This window comes from Neodiprion lecontei, chromosome 5 (assembly GCF_021901455.1).
Source record: "Neodiprion lecontei isolate iyNeoLeco1 chromosome 5, iyNeoLeco1.1, whole genome shotgun sequence".
Taxonomy (NCBI): domain Eukaryota; kingdom Metazoa; phylum Arthropoda; class Insecta; order Hymenoptera; family Diprionidae; genus Neodiprion; species Neodiprion lecontei.
This window is the reverse complement of record NC_060264.1, coordinates 28,755,467-28,772,643: the sequence shown is the minus strand read 5'-3', so window position 1 is coordinate 28,772,643 and position 17,177 is coordinate 28,755,467. Positions and strand designations below refer to the sequence as shown.

Genomic DNA, 17,177 nt, shown 5'->3' with positions numbered 1-17,177 from the left:
ATAAATAAACAAACGAAAAAAGCAATTTTTGATATTTAATTGCAGAGAACGCGATGATAGCTGAGTGAGCATTTCTTAAACATTTTTATTATTATTTTTTATTTTTTATTTTTTTTTCAATCTATTTAAACATGCTTTTGAAACATGATCATATATATTTTGAAAATTGGAGCGTGTACATATACGCTCTAATTCTATAAATATAAGTACAGCATGTACATATACGTATAGGTGTAATATATTATTATATAACCTTCATAGCAGCGATCGATTAATTTGCTGATTAATTGGTTGATCAATTATGTGTATGATTACATGCGATTATTTTATAAATCTGATTGAAATACAATCGTACGGTAAAATTTATCGAGGAATCTACTCGAAAACGTTTCTCAAGCTCGTTACCTTGGAAAGTGTGATTTTTCAATTATTGTATGACTGCTTTTCAAGTTTATTGAAAATGTTGAAGCGAATAGGACGAGAAATCGACTCGGTTCGAGTCGTTCGCTCGCATTGAGTAAACTTGTATTACGCTGTATTTATCTTATCGCAGATTTGTTATCCTTGCTTTGAGAGAGTCTCGATGCTATTTATAAACAGCTTGTATGTTATATTATAAAGAAAGAAGCTGAAAATATCGAAGAATTTAAAAGGAAAGTTAGACTAGGTTTTGCGTCTTGTTCCATCACGTTGTGCGATACATTTTTTTTTTTTTTTTTTTGAGATTCCTTGTACCCCGAAAAGACAAAAAAAAATCGCTTGTCTCTGTTTAAAATTTTTTAACTCGTATATAAATATATCTACCCGGAGAAAAGAACTCGTTCACCCAAAGGTAAATTGAAAACTGAATATTTCAGTCTGTAGGTAAAGTCTGCGAAATTCTCAGGTAACTAAAATAAATAATTTCACCTGATCATGCGCACCGTGAACGCGTTGTTATAAAACATCACCGTCGGAGATCAGCTGACGTCCAAAGGGACGTAGCAGCAGCTGAATCAGCGTCAGATTTCCGACTTTTCTCATAGCTATAACTTGGGATGAAGGTATATAACGATGAACCAATTTTACGAACTTCACAATCTGAAACTTAGAACAGTGACTTATTTCAACATAATTTGTGCGAAAAATAAATTATTATTCTTAGGGTTAGCAAAATTTCTGCTCGCTACGATAAAAAGAAAGTTTTGAAATGACGGCAAAGTAAGAATGTAAAATTAGTTTGTTAGTTTATCTGAAAATTCACAGTTTTGATCGACTGATCGTGAACCAAATAAATGGCGAAAGGATTAGAGTTTTATTCAGTCGAAGAAATTTAGCTTGAATTGCAAGCGAACAGTAAACGATTGATAAAGTCAAGGTTTGGTTGGTCGAGTTGAAATTAATAACGATAATATTTCTTCGACATGAAATAACGTCTGGAACCCGCAAAGTTGAATTTATAATCATGATTGTGAAATGAGAAATTGATATTACAACAAAAATGTGTCGCATGACGGATTTAAGAGTCATTACGAAAACCCATCTCATTCTCTCCTAAAACATCGATTCGTTTCGACATTGTTTGTGTCGTGATCGTTTCGATACTGGGAATTGCTTTCGGGTCAACCAGGAGTTAAATTGTCACATGAATTCACGCACGAATAATTCGTAAAATATAATCTCAAAGTGTCGTGTCTTGCGGCGAAATAAACATATGAAAAATCTTTACGATATTTATTCAACCGTAACTGACCAGTTACCGCCCTTTCCGACGAATAGCACGAACACTTTACGATAAATTCTAAATTGATTAAAAGTATAACAAAAGAATGAGATGGATTCTCGTGAAAACTGTTACATGGTTTTCAATTGGCTGCACTGAGTCTTCACCTAGTGCATTTTCCCTAAGATTTCGCCTTCGCTATTGGTTGAAAACTGGGGAAATCAGTGCAGCCAGTTGAAAACCCTATTAAACCGGTCACGTGACACACCACGCTCGAAACATCTCGATTTGTATTTCGACTCGAAAGTGAACGTCGACTATTCGATTTTTCTTCAAACTGGGTATCATTCGGCCATCGCAGGGTGAAGTTGGTGACCGGCTTTGCGTCGCCGCGGGTTTTGGTGGCTTCCACGATTCGTCGTCGTCATTGCGCGGGCGCGAAGATATTTAGCCCAGCGAAAATACGGCCGGTGTTGTATCCTAGCCGGCGGTGGCTCTAGTATTGATTCCTCCACCGTCGCCCCTTGTCTTCAGGGTCTTTAGTCGCGAGACGGTAACCAGCCTCTCAGGAGGATCAAATCAGAGACGATCGGAGGAAGAAGACACCTTCATTCGCTGTCAATATAAACTCGCTCTTCCCTCGTAGATATCGTTAAGGTTTCGGCCTATGACGTTTTCCGAGGGGAAAAAATCGCGATAATTGAGGCGTCTCTCGTCAAACTTTTTTCGGTTTGTCTCCTCTCTATGCTTGTGCGTCAGTGTGATGTGAGAAACACAGGATTGTGATGATATCGGTGATCCGTGCAGCGAATTTTAACACTCTTATTTCTCGTTTGTCATATTCCGATTTTAATTATTTTACTTCGGGAGCGACTAACTAATCACTACTTATCACATTGCAGACCGTGCTAATAAGTCGAAAGAAATTTTTTTAAAGACTTTTTACTGCCGTTCCTTACGGCTATTAATTTTTTTCTCCATATTCTTTGATTCAATTTATTTATTTTTTCTTACCTACTTTGGTTTATACAATTCCAGTTTTACAATTAAAAATCTCTGATGAACGTATAATCCAAAATGAATCGAGTGGGACAGATAATAATAATAATAATACCATCAAACGTGATAAACGAGAGGAATGAAATTCGCGAGTAAGCATTATGTCGCGGTTTGTTTTGATATATATTAAAAGCAATTTACTGAGAGAACCGAGGGTGTTTCTCCGGGGGTTCGTACCGAACGAATCGATCAATCAATGCCTGCCCTCCTGATCGATCGTCGTTGTTCATTTACTGCAGAAGTTGGGAAGAATGTGTTTTCGATATTTACAATCTCGGACGTCAGAGATCACATAGTTATTGTCGTGGAGGTAATTCTCGACGTTGACGTCGGGGAGGAGGAGGAAAAAAAGGAGAAGAAGGAGAAATACAGCTGCCGGAGGTGGTTTCAATGTCATCGACAAACTTCTCGTCCTTTTATTCCGTTGACTGTTCGTCCTCACCGTCATCGCCTGTAGTAACAAACTTAGCGACAAAAAGATTATTAAATAACTTTTGAGGATTCCCCGTCGTTACTTATATTCGACAAATCGCCAAGTGGTTCCCCTCCCCCCCCCCCCCCCCCTCCCCCCACCCCTTATTATGCTTGTTATTCGTACTCTCGACAACCACGAGCCTCAGTCAAGACAATTATGATCATTTTGCTCGTAGTTATCGATCGATTGGGATGACGCGGTTTCATCTGTGTAAAAGAAGTTTAAGTTTTCAGTGAAAGTTAACAAACCTAATAAATTAACTTGTCCGAGTGATCAACGCGATGATTGAACACACTCGTCTCGTCTAATGTTATGAAAAAGTTAATGAATATTTTACGCGGTACGAGAATGAAAAAACAGTTATAAACCACACATCTCCATTTGAGAAGGACAAATGAACCGAATAATAAATATTACTTTGATTCAAATCGAGTGACCGGAAATTGTGATTATTGCAGCGTTATTTGTATTTTCTATTTATTTATTTTTTTTTGTTTTTATTTCTTTTGTTTGTAAGTGTTGCAAAAATCTACGCGAACAGGATGAGTTAGAAAAATATATATCTAACAAGCACAGATCCTCTGCGAAAAAGTATTTAATCGAATTTCGTTTTCACTTTATTTCATCTACTTTTTGTTATATTTACAAACTGATTACGTAACTCATTATCTCCTTGCCCTTGTTCTTTGACAAAATCATCGTCAAGCTGGCTGCCTCTAAAGTCGCCACCACCTGCAAGATGGTCACCCGCGGCCTTTTGCGGGTAATGTAACGATATTGTAATTTTTGTCATTATTGCTGTTGTACTACCCAATATAACGACAATTATTCACTCTATACAATTAGCTAATCACTTTGGATGATATCCTGCATTTTCTCACGTATTTATACACCTTCAATAACTGCATGAAAGTTTGTTATTTATACTCTACAGTGACCGTTATTACGGAGAAAAAAAGAAATCGATAAAAGTTCAATTATTGTAAATACGAACGTGAATTTAAGCGTAAAGTGTAATTGTAAGAGTAATTTAAGTGTAATTATAAGAATTTAAATTGTCACTGAATTATCTCGAGGTGACCATTGTGGTAATTTATCAATGAAGAAAAAAGTAATGATAATAACGTACAGGGGCGCACATTCAATTTTCTTTTTTATGGGTTGAAATGAAGAGGAAAAAAAGAAATGAACATTTAAAAAGTCAAAAACTTGAAATAAGGAACCAGCTGCTCACAGAAATCTGCAGATTTTCTAATCTCATATGAGTCGTGTAATGTTTGTAATGTGATAAGTTGAACTATTTAGAAGTTTCTTTGAGAGAAGTCTGACACTTGAATGTCGTTTCCGTATATCCATCAATGACATAAATGTAAAAAATTCGTTCTCATGTAATGCCAAGTTCCCAAATTCTCAGTTGTTGACTGTTCAAATTGATTGAATATAATATGTCATTTCGTTTTTTAAATCTAACAAATTCATGTCATATTCTAGTTTAATGTTATGAATAATCTGCATGAATGTTGTTGAAAAAGTAATTTTATATCAAGATCACCAGGTTCAAAATTTTACCATTCATCGTAAACCTTGTCAATGTTTGATGATATCAAGTACATGTAAAGTTCGTCCACGAAAGGACCAGAAAGTTTATAATTTTGATTTCGTGATTTATAAAAAAACCCAAGAAATGTGAAGAAGCTAATGATAAATAAATGGATACAGTCATAATAATGATTGTTATTGATATTGCAGACAGGGGATGGCGTGGGGGTGTCGAGCAGTGTTCCGCATCACACAAGATTGTCGTCAAGAAGCCGAGCACCGGAGGAACCTCACATTGGTAAATACAGGCTATTGAAAACAATCGGTAAAGGTAACTTCGCCAAGGTGAAACTCGCCAAACATGTTCCAACCGGAAAGGAAGTTGCCATCAAAATCATCGACAAAACACAGCTCAACCCTGGTAGCCTTCAAAAGGTGAGAAAACTGGAAAAAAAATGGTCATTGTAAAGAATTGGATTTTTTTTAACTTTTAAATTCAGTATTTAATTCTTGTAAACCTTAAGTTATTAAGAGATTTAGTCTCAATTCAGCTATTGATTAAGTACGTTCAGAGGCTATTTTTCATTCTTTGGAAGAGAAAACTTTATCACACGCAAATCGATAGCTTTTTGAAAACTAAAAATTAGCGAAAGAATTGCGAAACCAAATCTTTTGCACTCCCATTTCTTTCACATTGTTTTCTTCTTTCTATTTCCACAGCCTTTTAATTACGTTCTTGTCTTTGTTTTTCTTATACGCTGCAGTTATTCCGCGAAGTAAGGATAATGAAAATGCTGGACCATCCAAACATCGTCAAACTGTTCCAAGTGATTGAGACTGAGAAAACGTTGTACCTAGTAATGGAGTATGCGAGTGGAGGGGAAGTGTTTGATTACCTAGTATTGCATGGTAGGATGAAGGAGAAGGAAGCCCGGGCTAAATTCCGTCAGATAGTTTCGGCGGTACAGTATTGTCATCAGAAAAAGATCATCCATAGAGATTTAAAAGCTGAGAACTTGCTACTCGACAGCGAGATGAACATCAAGATTGCTGATTTTGGATTCAGCAACGAATTCACACCCGGTAATAAACTTGACACTTTTTGTGGCTCTCCGCCATACGCCGCACCAGAACTTTTTCAAGGTAAGTGACATAGTAAATATAGTAACCTAGTTGAAATATTAATATGACGAAACAGAGGAAAAAGTGAATTCTGTGAATTAAAAAGTTTGGAAGGTGCCACTGAAGTAGATCGAGTTGAGTTTATTTGAATGTCACATTCTTATAATGTAGGAGAAAATTTAGATACTATAAATGCCTGCTGTAGAAGCCTAACCTAACATAACGATATTTATTTTTCTAATTTTATATCGATCGACTTCAGTTGTAGCTTTTGAATGATTTATTTGGTAATGTTTCACATAATAAAGTTTAAATGATGTGTTTGACATTTTACATTGAAATTTGAATAAAATCACCAAGACATTCGATTCTCTCGATGTAATTTGGAATGAAATTGAAAGTGTCCGTCAAGTTTCGAACATTTCTCACTGTAAATATTTTTTACTTGATTTCAGGAAAGAAGTATGACGGGCCAGAAGTCGACGTATGGTCATTAGGTGTGATATTATACACGTTAGTTTCGGGCTCACTGCCATTCGACGGATCTACGCTTAGGGAATTACGAGAAAGAGTATTGCGGGGCAAATATAGAATCCCGTTCTACATGTCGACCGACTGTGAAAATTTATTAAAAAAATTTCTGGTGCTCAACCCCACAAAACGGGCCTCGTTAGAGGTACGTGGCGATAAGGTTCGAACGTGTTCGTTTGCGCGCAATCCAGCCCCGCAGGATAATCCATGGACCGTTTTTTAACGATCTTGATATTTGTTTGCTACTCGATTCGTCGAGGTGTAAAATTATATCAATGACGATAAAAGAGAAAAGAGATGATGAAATTTTGAAAAGCTACTCGAGATTTTCAAATTTTACCATGCGACAAACGGTCCCAATTGATTATCTTGTTTTCGATGATATGAATGTGGGCAATTCATTATTTACCCTTTGGGACGTTAACTTGATGTTTTTTTTTCTGTACTGGTTTACAGAATATAATGAAAGATAAATGGATGAATATGGGATACGAGGAAGACGAATTAAAACCGTACTTAGAACCGGAACCCGATTACAAGGACCACAAGAGGATAGGTGAGTCTGCCAGTATGTACATAACACTTACTACCTACCGTTTTTATGTTTAGTACGTGTGTTTTCGTGTTTGGTTGGAAACTCTGGTCGTTATATCGACACAGCGAAGCAAAGAACGTTGATGAATTATTTTTTCATCGATAATTTGGTCTTGTTTACTGTTATACACTTCACTGCTAAATGAGAGGTGAAATGATAAAAGAACGAAATTTTTTTAATCTCAAACTGTACGATATTGAACTTTTGTTCCAACTACCACCGTTTCCGCCCACTGCCGTCAGCAATTGTCACCGTTTTACGACGAGAAATGCTCTCGGACAGTAGATTGTATGTTTAGAATAGAATATTAGATCGGGAGATATATCAGACGCCCGATTAGTTGAATCCTCGTCGATTGAATTGTTGCAATGAACGTTTTCTATCGTTTTTCCAGCTACGTGCAGTATATATATATCGAATATTTTATGGATTGGCAGAAATTTTCCTCGTGAGATATCGGAAATTCAATAGTTTAATATTATTGTATTAAAATACGTTCTGAGCAACAATGAAGATACCTTACCGTTTTCATTGCACAGTTATGCGCACCAATTTTGTGCTTGTTCTATTATTGTTTTGTCTTTCGTTTCTAGTCTGATATATCTATGCATGCAACGACCTATGGTTTAATGGTTAACAAAATAATAGCATGCGTTATTCGTTAGGCATAGATCGATCTAGGTAGATTTTATCGATCAAAAATCGTCTGGGTAATCTACTAATATCAAACTCGTGGGCTGGGTACTTTTTTATGCCGCGTTTTCAGGTCAAATTTTCATTCGATCGAATTCGTTGTACGATAATATTTGTCACAAAAATTCGCTGTGAAAATATTACTCCATTTCCAAAATTTTCTTGTTTATTTGTCCTCTTTTTCCTTCTGTCTCTATTCATTATCTAATGTTTTCACGTTTTACAGCTTTGACAGAAGCTGTTAATATAATCGTTACATTTCTGACAATACATTCGCTCAATTATCAAAGTATATGAATTCACAAGCAACGTAAAGAATTTGATTTTCATTACCGATAATTTATATCCAGATCCAGTTTCATAATTCATATTCAGTTGTTGCAATTTAATTAAAAGAAGAGAAGCAGATTATAAAAATATGTACAGAAAAGAAATGAAAAGTAATTATTTGTCGAAGTAAGTACATGACTTAATGGTAATATAGCTATTTTGTTTGTTAGATTTAACTATGCCTCTTGTAAAAATCCTGTTACAGAGGCACTAGCTAGTATGGGATATACACGAAGCGAAATAGAAGATTCCCTCGGCCAAGCTAAGTACGACGATGTATTCGCCACCTATCTACTACTAGGAAGAAAGACCACAGACGTAAGTCCGGGCGCAGCAAGCCCTTGAAAAAAAAAAATAAGAAAATTGACAAAAGCGAACAAATTATAAATTGAAGAAATTGCATCAATTCATCCTTTCTCCCCGACACACTCTGTAATTCTCGTTGTTTATTTGCCTTTGCTTTTATTGTCTCTCTCTCTTTTTATCCCCTTTTTTTGTTTTTTTTTTGTTCTTACTTTTCTGTTATTTTGGGACAGCCTGAAAGCGACGGTTCTCGGTCTGGCAGTTCGCTGTCGCTGCGCAACATTCCGCCCCAAGTAGGATCAGGGGGTGGCGGAGTCAGTGGAACGGGGACGGGAGGCGCAGCACAGAGTCCCTCGCATCGAGGTGTTCACCGCAGTATTTCAGCTAGCAACCCAAAACCCAGTAGACGAGCTTCTTCCGGAGGTGAGACACTCCGTAAGTATCGATAAAAAAAAAGTTATGTAGCCGAAGGAACACTGAAGGAAGAAAATAACGGACTGAAGGTTTTTACCGACTTATTCAATATTCCCAATTTCTACTGAAAATATAACGACTGGTCTTTTATTTTCAGGGTGCGCGCCTAGTCCTGGTAATACGACGAACCACAATCATGCAACAACTGGTACGGGCGCTGGAACCTTAGCAGGTAGCGGTGGAAGTAACTTTAAACGTCAAAATACGGTTGATTCGGCAACAATAAAAGAGAACAGTGCTCGCGTACCTGCGGGTAGACCGTCAGCACCGAAAAATAGTCCAGGACAATTAGACACCAGTGAGTTGACTACATGCTTTTTGCTAAACCATTCTCTTTTTCTCTATATACGTACATTTTATATTTCTCTGTCCATTTTCTATTTCGTAATTTCTCTTCATCTTCTCATCTTTCTACCCAATTTCTTTGCCAACTCGTTAATCCTCTCCTCGTCGCTGGTAAATGACGATGAATTTAAATTCCATGGGTTTATTATTATCTGCTGCGATAAGTTACGAATCTTTTTGTTCCGTTCTCTTGCTTTTTTTTTCGCTCTCCATGTTGTTTCGCATCCTTATCTCTTTTTCTATGTATCTCTCCGTGTTCTCGCTAATATAAGAACAATGTGCGGTTAATTTTTTTTTTTTTTTTTTTCCATCAGTTTCAATGACAGGTAAAAGATATTAGTAAGATATTTAACTGAAGGTTGCCAGAGTAGATCAGAAACTAGCGTTTAGTTTCTAGACTCTAGTCTAGATTTAGGTTTGCTTTTTTTTCCATTTGTACTGCTCGGTTTTTATATCCCTTTGCACATTTGATAGCATGATAATAACAATACGTTACAGCGAGCATTGAATTGTTCAAACTAGACTTTATTGGTAATGTTATTGTCATGGTTTTAGGTTTGAAAAAGTTTATCATGGTCAAAAATCGTTATTCTAATTATTGTTGTTGTTGTTGTTGTTGTCGTTGTCGTTGTTTATCTCGTTTACCTCTTAACTTCAAAATTAATTTTTATCTGCCGGTTTGAGAAACTAGGAGACAAATACGACTGGATAATTTAATTCTTTTCCGCATAAAATAGAAACGATATTTCTATTTTCTGCTTTCTTTCAACTATAACTTAAATTTTCTTTGTTCGTCTTATTTGTAAGTAGATACGAATTAAGTTTACATTATGACAGCAGCAATCACTGCCACTTTTTGCGCCGCAATTCAAATTCATGGTACAATTGAATAAACTTGCTTCACAGTTGAGATAAAATATTTTATCGTGATACATCTATGTTTCGATGCTTGTAATACTCCTTTTTTCATTTCAAACTTGTCAACTATATTTCTTTTCTTTATTCTTCTTTTCTATTCTATTCATCGCTGCTTTGAGTGTCGCAATTATTACTGTGTTAGATAACAATGGTGATGTCGCTAATAATGATGATAATAATAATAATAATAATAATAATAATAATAATAATAACTACAATCATTTCTTACAGTAATTAATATACTACGTAAACTATCATCCTAAATGTTTATTTTCTGTACACATTTACACTATTGCTTGGTGCGTGGTGAATTTTTATTGTATCTATTTATTTACTATTATTTTTTTTATTTTTTTATTATCTTCAACTGTACTTACAAATGCATACAAATCTGTTTCCCACGTTTTATTCAAACTTTTCTCTCTTCCTTCGCAATTCTTCATTTGTCGGTTTACATTTGGTTACCCCCTATCCTTTCATACGTTCATCATTTGTACATATACATTACTTATATTTATTTTAAGTTACGTTACGTTGCTTTGTTTTGTGTTGGGCCGTATCTAATTGGGGTTGCAGTGACAATGTTCATTATAGGTGTGGGAACGAGTCCTGGTGGTAAGTCGAGAGTCGGAAAGAGCAATACAATGAACGCCGGCGTCGGCAGTGGGAGACCTTTGACATCTCCAGCGCCAGGTTCGGTTGGAAGACGCAGTACCATCTCTTACGATCAAGCTAAGACATCTTCCTCTTCCACGGAGAGAACCAACGATGTTCCCAGGTACGACGACGATATTTTTAAAGTTTTCTTTCTAGTTATGAAATACAATTTTTATTTTTTTTCTTCTGAACTTTTGTTTCTGTCCCTACACTTAGTCTGTACTGTTTAAGAATCGACAAACGTCCTGTCTTTTTTTTGGGGAAAGAACGCTGGAAACTTTAAATCTAACTTGGATTTGGCTTCGACTACGATATTCATTCGAGTGCTGTTTTCCGAATTCAAATAATTTCGAGGAAAGTGTGAGGAAATTTATAATGTTTCATCTTTGGAAAGAATCTAAATTGTATATCTATTTCTGCGCTGAATCTTGTTTGGTTTATGGTTTTCCTAGCGTTGTCAACAACGACGTTTCATAAAGTAACATACCTGTGTTTGTTTGAAATTCGAAAGTAATGTTATGTTTTGTTTTTGGTTTTGTCTTGAACTAACAAAGCGACAAATATAGGAAGATGAGCACATGTTTTCACACGTAGACTAATCCATTAGAAAACTATTCTAATTGAAATTAATATTCGTTAACGCGCGATTTTATGTTTAATACAAAATCCACAACCGCAGTCTCTCTTATTGTTTCTTGCATTGCTCTAGCATGCTGGCTGTGTGCTGTCTGCCAATCATTCATTTCTTGAACTACCTACTTAGCTGCTGCTGCCGCTTCACTTGAAACTTAGGGCAGAAAATTTACAAAACCAATAAAAATGATTGCGACTACTTTTGCCTCTCGTAGATCATAAAGAGTGTAAGGAAAATAAAACATCGACAAGTTTCAAGTTATCTAAAGCTTGTTTAAATAAAAGCAACTAAGTATAGGTAGCACCTCACTAGCATCATCATTACTCATCCCATCGTTCAAACGGAAATCAAAATGAAAATAAGTCATTCATTACGGAGTGATGAATTTGCGACGATCAGAAAGACTAATTCAAAATGAAAAGTAAAAAAACTTTCATCCGAATCAGTCGGCCAATTTCAAAAGATAAAAATGTTCTCTATATTTTTAGCATAGACGATCACTTGCAAATTTTGTTAAATTTTCATACAGACGATGTAGGAGATGGGATCGCGTAGTATTTTTGGTCCTCAGTCGTTACGTTCAAGGAGCTCATTAGATTTTGCAGAATATATCTCAATTTTACCTTCTTAATAGATTCTCTCAATGGCTACTCGTCACGAGAATAACTCATGGCAAATTAAAAAAAAGAATAACTGTCTCCCAAACTGTACTTCGGTTATATTCTACTCTTTATCAAGAATCATACGAAATTATTCGAAAACATGAAGATATTCTAGGTAAATCGTTAATGTTTAATTTTACGAAGTTTCCGACGATAGTTGTTGAAAATTTGTAAAATCTAATGAAAATTCTACGTTATATAAAAAATCGTAAGATATCATAAAATCTCTTAAACAAGTCTGAAATCAAAGAATCTATCAAACTTTCATAGTATTCTAGACTTGCTTTAAAGATTTTATTATATTTTACGATTTGTTAAATAACGTAGAGTTTTCAATACTATTTTCGTAGAATGAACTTACCTTTCAAATGCAGTGTCATTTTTGAATTCTTGCGACACGCTATGTGTTGTAAAAATAAATTGTATCCCTATTGATATAGTTTGCATAAAAAGGCCATGAAAGTTTGATGAAAAAAAAAGTAAAACAAGGCGCGACGAGTCTATTAGTATCGGTGTTAATTCCGTCAGTTATTGCTTCTTCGTCTTTCTTCTTTCTCCCTATTTTCTCATGGAAAAAATAAATTATGAAAAAACCAAAAAAAAAAAAAACCAACGAACCAGGGAATATCGGGTCTTCTGACTGGTTTTTGCACAGCCTCGGCGAGGGCACTAGGCCAGCAAGGGGTCACACCAAATCTGCAAGCATCAGCGCGGGCCACCGATCTTCGAGTGGCGTACAGCCCGGCGACAACTCGCTGCTGGACCCGCAGCCCCGCAACGCCCACAACTCGTTACTCGCTACTGCTGACCCTCTTAGGCAGAGGTACAGGGCGACCAATACCAATATCAAAACATTCCGTGTATTATAAATCGGTAGGAGGGTAGCCACCTTTGACCTTGTCTTATAAAACTGGCTCGTTTCTCGCTACCTGCAAGAGAGAGATAAAAAAAAAAGGAAGAAAACGAAGATTTCACGATTTATTAAAAAGAGAGCGCACGACACACGATAAAAAAGTTTTCCCTGGAAGCAAACATCATTGGCGCAACTAATTTTGGTCTTAATCAAATTTTTATCTTATTCTTTTTTCACTTCTTTTGTCGAAGACTAATTTTGCAAACTGCAGGTTAAGCGATACATAGATATATATTTTTTTTTTTGTCTGTGAATACGTGATAAAACGTACAATGCAAGTATTTATTTTGGTAATAAAATGAGTCACAAAAAGAATTGTATGCGTTATTTATAAAGTTTGTTGATTAAAACGGGGAAACAATAATCTTGAACAAGTCATCCTATAAAAAATGATCGTTACGGATTTATTGCCGTCTCTTTTTATTTGAACCGTACAATTTCTTTTTCTTGTCTATTCTTTTGCAGATTGTGAGAATTGGGCGAGGTATTAAAGGTGACTTGCTACTACTCCAACCGACGTATCCCTAATTATTTACATTTTGCTCAATTTTTTCCTTCTAATTTATTTATTTCCTGTTATTTTTTTCCTTCGTCAATTTATCTTTTTTTGATTGCAACTCAGGTTTTTCATTATTTATTGGGCCACTAACTCTCTTCGAATCCATAAAACAAATTTATTTCTCCGGGTTGAAACACCTTTTACATCTAACATAAAATATACTGATTGATAAATAGCAGACGGAGAATTACTTTAGGATTATAATGTATGAACGGGTTTCAACGATACACAAAGAATTGGTCAATACCATCCAGGCGCCAATATTAATCGACACATCGTTGTTTAGGATCTCTGGGACGGTTGCTGGTCGATCGCATTAATCACTTCTTGTTTTTGATTTTTTTTTTTTTTTTCTTTCCCATTTTCCTTCTCGTACATTATGTGTTATTATTTATTTCGACGAAGAAAATTGTTATGCATGAATTTAATTGGGATTCATTTTTTGGTTTTACGATTTTATTTTTATGTACATGTTTTATTTTTGTTTTTTTGTTGTTTTTTTTTCCCCATAATTTTCTGCTTTACGTTCTTTCTTCTTCTTCATTCTTGTATTTTTGCAATCAACGCTTCCAGTTTCAATTTCGTCACGTCCATTCATCTTTGTCGTTGCACATCTCATAAATTCATATTATATGTATAATTCACGTAGAATAAATACTGCGTTAAGCATGGGTAATTTTTGGATTAATTAGTAGTATTATAATTATTGTTGCAATAACAGCAAGTGCTGCATCCACTCACCCAACAAATACTGCATTCACAAAATATCATAAAACACTTACGATTTTATCAAAATTATTCTGTACAGAAATAATATTTATTTACAACGAACTGAAAAAAAAATCTAATATCTCCAGAATACTGTTCGATAGTTGTTGGCTTGCAGGAGGTTCTAATGTGAATGTGAATCAAGTTTTAGCTTTTTGCCACTAAAATGTCAAAAATCTTTACAAACTTATCCTACACATGCGGGTAACATCGTTTGGGTAATAGTGCAAAGTAGAATATCCATACAAAGAGAACGCAAGCCCTGAACATGAACATTTTATAGTAATTTTTGAAAAGTTTTTAATAACAAATATTGAACGACACTCTGATGTTCCAGTCTCTCACTTATAATCACATCAAATTTGTGGGCAATTCTGAATCTGGATTCGAGAATTATTTATCTCAATCGTTATCACTCGTCATAACATTACAGCAAAAATGACGTTTCAAACTGTCTGCTTAACAACAAAATCAGCCAAAAATACATATACACACAGATACATGCATATACATATAAATTAGCTGCTTTTATGAAACATGTGCAAGATAGTAGCAATAATTAATACTCCGTATTACAGATACTCCCCTATTATCATTATTTAAAGTTCAATAGTTACACTCTACAAACACGTGAAACAACAAAAGAAAAGTATTTACCATAGAATAACAAAAAAAAATCCAAGTAATAAGTGTACACAAGTCGAACGTGTTGTAATTTTTATTTTCATTACGCGACGAACGTGTTACAATGGAACAACTCACCAATTTGATTGCATAATTTGTTAGAAAATGTATTATTCAAATACTTGGTATATTTTCAGCGCAATTTATATGTATATTATGTACCTCATTGGTGCAACGTCACTTTGTAAATGGCATATTATAAGTTCGCAATCGGCCAAAGTCGCGTTTTATATTTTGTTTAATTACTTCTTTGACCTGCGGTAATAATATTTGGTAATATTTGTAAACTCTCGTTTATTCAGCCTTGGCGTTTCTCCGAGCAGCAGACTGGTACCTGCAGCAGCATTCCCAAGGAATGTTCCAAGCCGCAGCACCTTCCATTCTGGGCAAAATAGAGCCCAGCGAAATCACCCTCAGGTATTGTACTCTCGTCAGTTTGACGATATTCAATACCGTGGCCGAAGGAAGAGTCGTTGTACGTTGTAATTGTACGTACCGTTGTAACTCTTTCAGAGCGCATAAATTTTTGTTTTATTGGCTTGCTGAATTGTGCATTAAAATTGAATATACTTCAAACATGATTGCTAAGATTCTGATAAATTTTTTCATTTTCATCCTCCCGCCACGGTTATTGATTGTCTGCGAAAAAAAAAAATGTTTTTCAAGTAAACTTGAGCGGTTCAACAATTCACAGGGTCACACGCATACACAGGACACGAACGCTATCAGTCCACTGGCGAGGCCATCTTTCTTTTCAAAATTATCATCCAGGTTCTCAAAACGGTAAGTTTCCATCTTATTATGAAATTGCTTAGCAATAATATTACGTATTTCCAATGAATTGTCATTATCATTTTATTTTTTATTTTTCTGTTTTTTCTTTCTACTTTATTATTTAAAAGAAAAAAGAACATGCTTTTCCACCGGATGCAAGGATATGTATCCTGTTTTCAAAAACGCAGAAGCACATAGCTATTGAAAATAAAATTCCCGTTGATATGATTTTTACTTCTTTTGTAATTTTTGCATCTATTTGTAATTGTGCTCTCTTTCTTTCTTTTTTTTTTTGAAAAAGGGCATGTGTCTTTACGCGCATACGTATATCATTGCATCAGGGTGTCAAACTACCTTGAAATAATCGGAGAAAAACTTTGAGTACGTAAAGTGTAAAAGAAGCGGTCGGACTTTGTTGAATAATATTTTGCAAAAATTGTCATTGCCCAGCGAAGAATTACTTTTCTCATTTATAGTAAAAGAAAATTTTGAAAAAACGTACACCTCCTTGGTCCTCGGTTTTTGTGTTATTTTTCGAAACTCACGTAAAAATTACTTTTCTTATTGATTATATCTTATTCATATATCATTCGAGTAAACCCAATTTAACTCTGTTCGATTTGACAGTCGATACCCTGTTTGTGTAGTTGATGAATTAAACACTAATCAACGTCGAGAGTTGCGATGTTGTTTTATGTACCGAAGAATAAGAATTTCTGTCAATATGATATATTTATATTTATACAATACTGTTTTGCATGCCAGATGATATTCCTGTTTTAGGGATGCACAATGACTATGTAGTTCTGGCAGTCGTTTATACCGCAATGCGTTGAACATGCATACGTTTATATAATCTGTTGATAAACAGATTACTATAGCAATTGGAAAAAAAAAAAAAACATGAAAATGCAAATAATAATTTAGGTGCATACCGTTACTACGTTATTGAATAATTATTATTATTAATTTTGATGAGCCAGCAGCGACCATTATCAGTGAAAGCTATTAAACATCATAGCTCGTGCATTTTATTTTATTTTCTATTTGATTTTACTTTTTTGTTTCTTTCTTTTACGCCTACGAATATACGTACATATGTAAATGCATATGCGTATAAATATGCCTCTCCAGTTTTACTTTTTCTACTTATTTACTCACTCACCAGGGTGGCCACATACCCGGAAAAATCTGGTAAACCTGGAAATGTCAGGGGATTTTCGAATTGGTCATGGAAAAACTGAAAACGTGTCAGTCTTTTCTATCGTGGGAATTAGAAATTATTTTTTTAAGGTGACAAGTTTACTTTGTTTCGTCGAAAAAACAAATTGGTTTAGATTGACTTTTGTAAACTATATTTTTCTTCAATTCGAATTGAATTTGAACCAAATATAGAGTCAACAAGCTGAACGATTTTAGTTTTAGTAACTTACTAGAACT

General features: G+C 35.0%; 1 protein-coding gene across 23 annotated transcripts in view; it reads left to right on the top strand.

The window, feature by feature from the left end:
* The window catches only part of LOC107226307 (serine/threonine-protein kinase MARK2), a 63,588-nt gene that overhangs the window by 31,467 nt on the left and 14,944 nt on the right, over positions 1 to 17,177 (top strand). For 10 of the 23 annotated variants that reach the window (XM_046741882.1, XM_046741881.1, XM_046741883.1 and 7 more), the window contains 11 exons: positions 4,986 to 5,210; positions 5,540 to 5,918; positions 6,353 to 6,588; positions 6,885 to 6,996; positions 8,252 to 8,364; positions 8,583 to 8,784; positions 8,921 to 9,121; positions 10,663 to 10,864; positions 12,695 to 12,862; positions 15,266 to 15,380; positions 15,658 to 15,746. In XM_046741882.1, coding sequence (XP_046597838.1) covers positions 4,986 to 5,210; positions 5,540 to 5,918; positions 6,353 to 6,588; positions 6,885 to 6,996; positions 8,252 to 8,364; positions 8,583 to 8,784; positions 8,921 to 9,121; positions 10,663 to 10,864; positions 12,695 to 12,862; positions 15,266 to 15,380; positions 15,658 to 15,746 — 2,042 coding nt within the window. The remainder of the gene's footprint in view (positions 1 to 4,985; positions 5,211 to 5,539; positions 5,919 to 6,352; positions 6,589 to 6,884; positions 6,997 to 8,251; positions 8,365 to 8,582; positions 8,785 to 8,920; positions 9,122 to 10,662; positions 10,865 to 12,694; positions 12,863 to 15,265; positions 15,381 to 15,657; positions 15,747 to 17,177) is intronic. The other 13 variants (XM_046741875.1, XM_015667075.2, XM_046741878.1 and 10 more) reach the window with 8 other exon arrangements.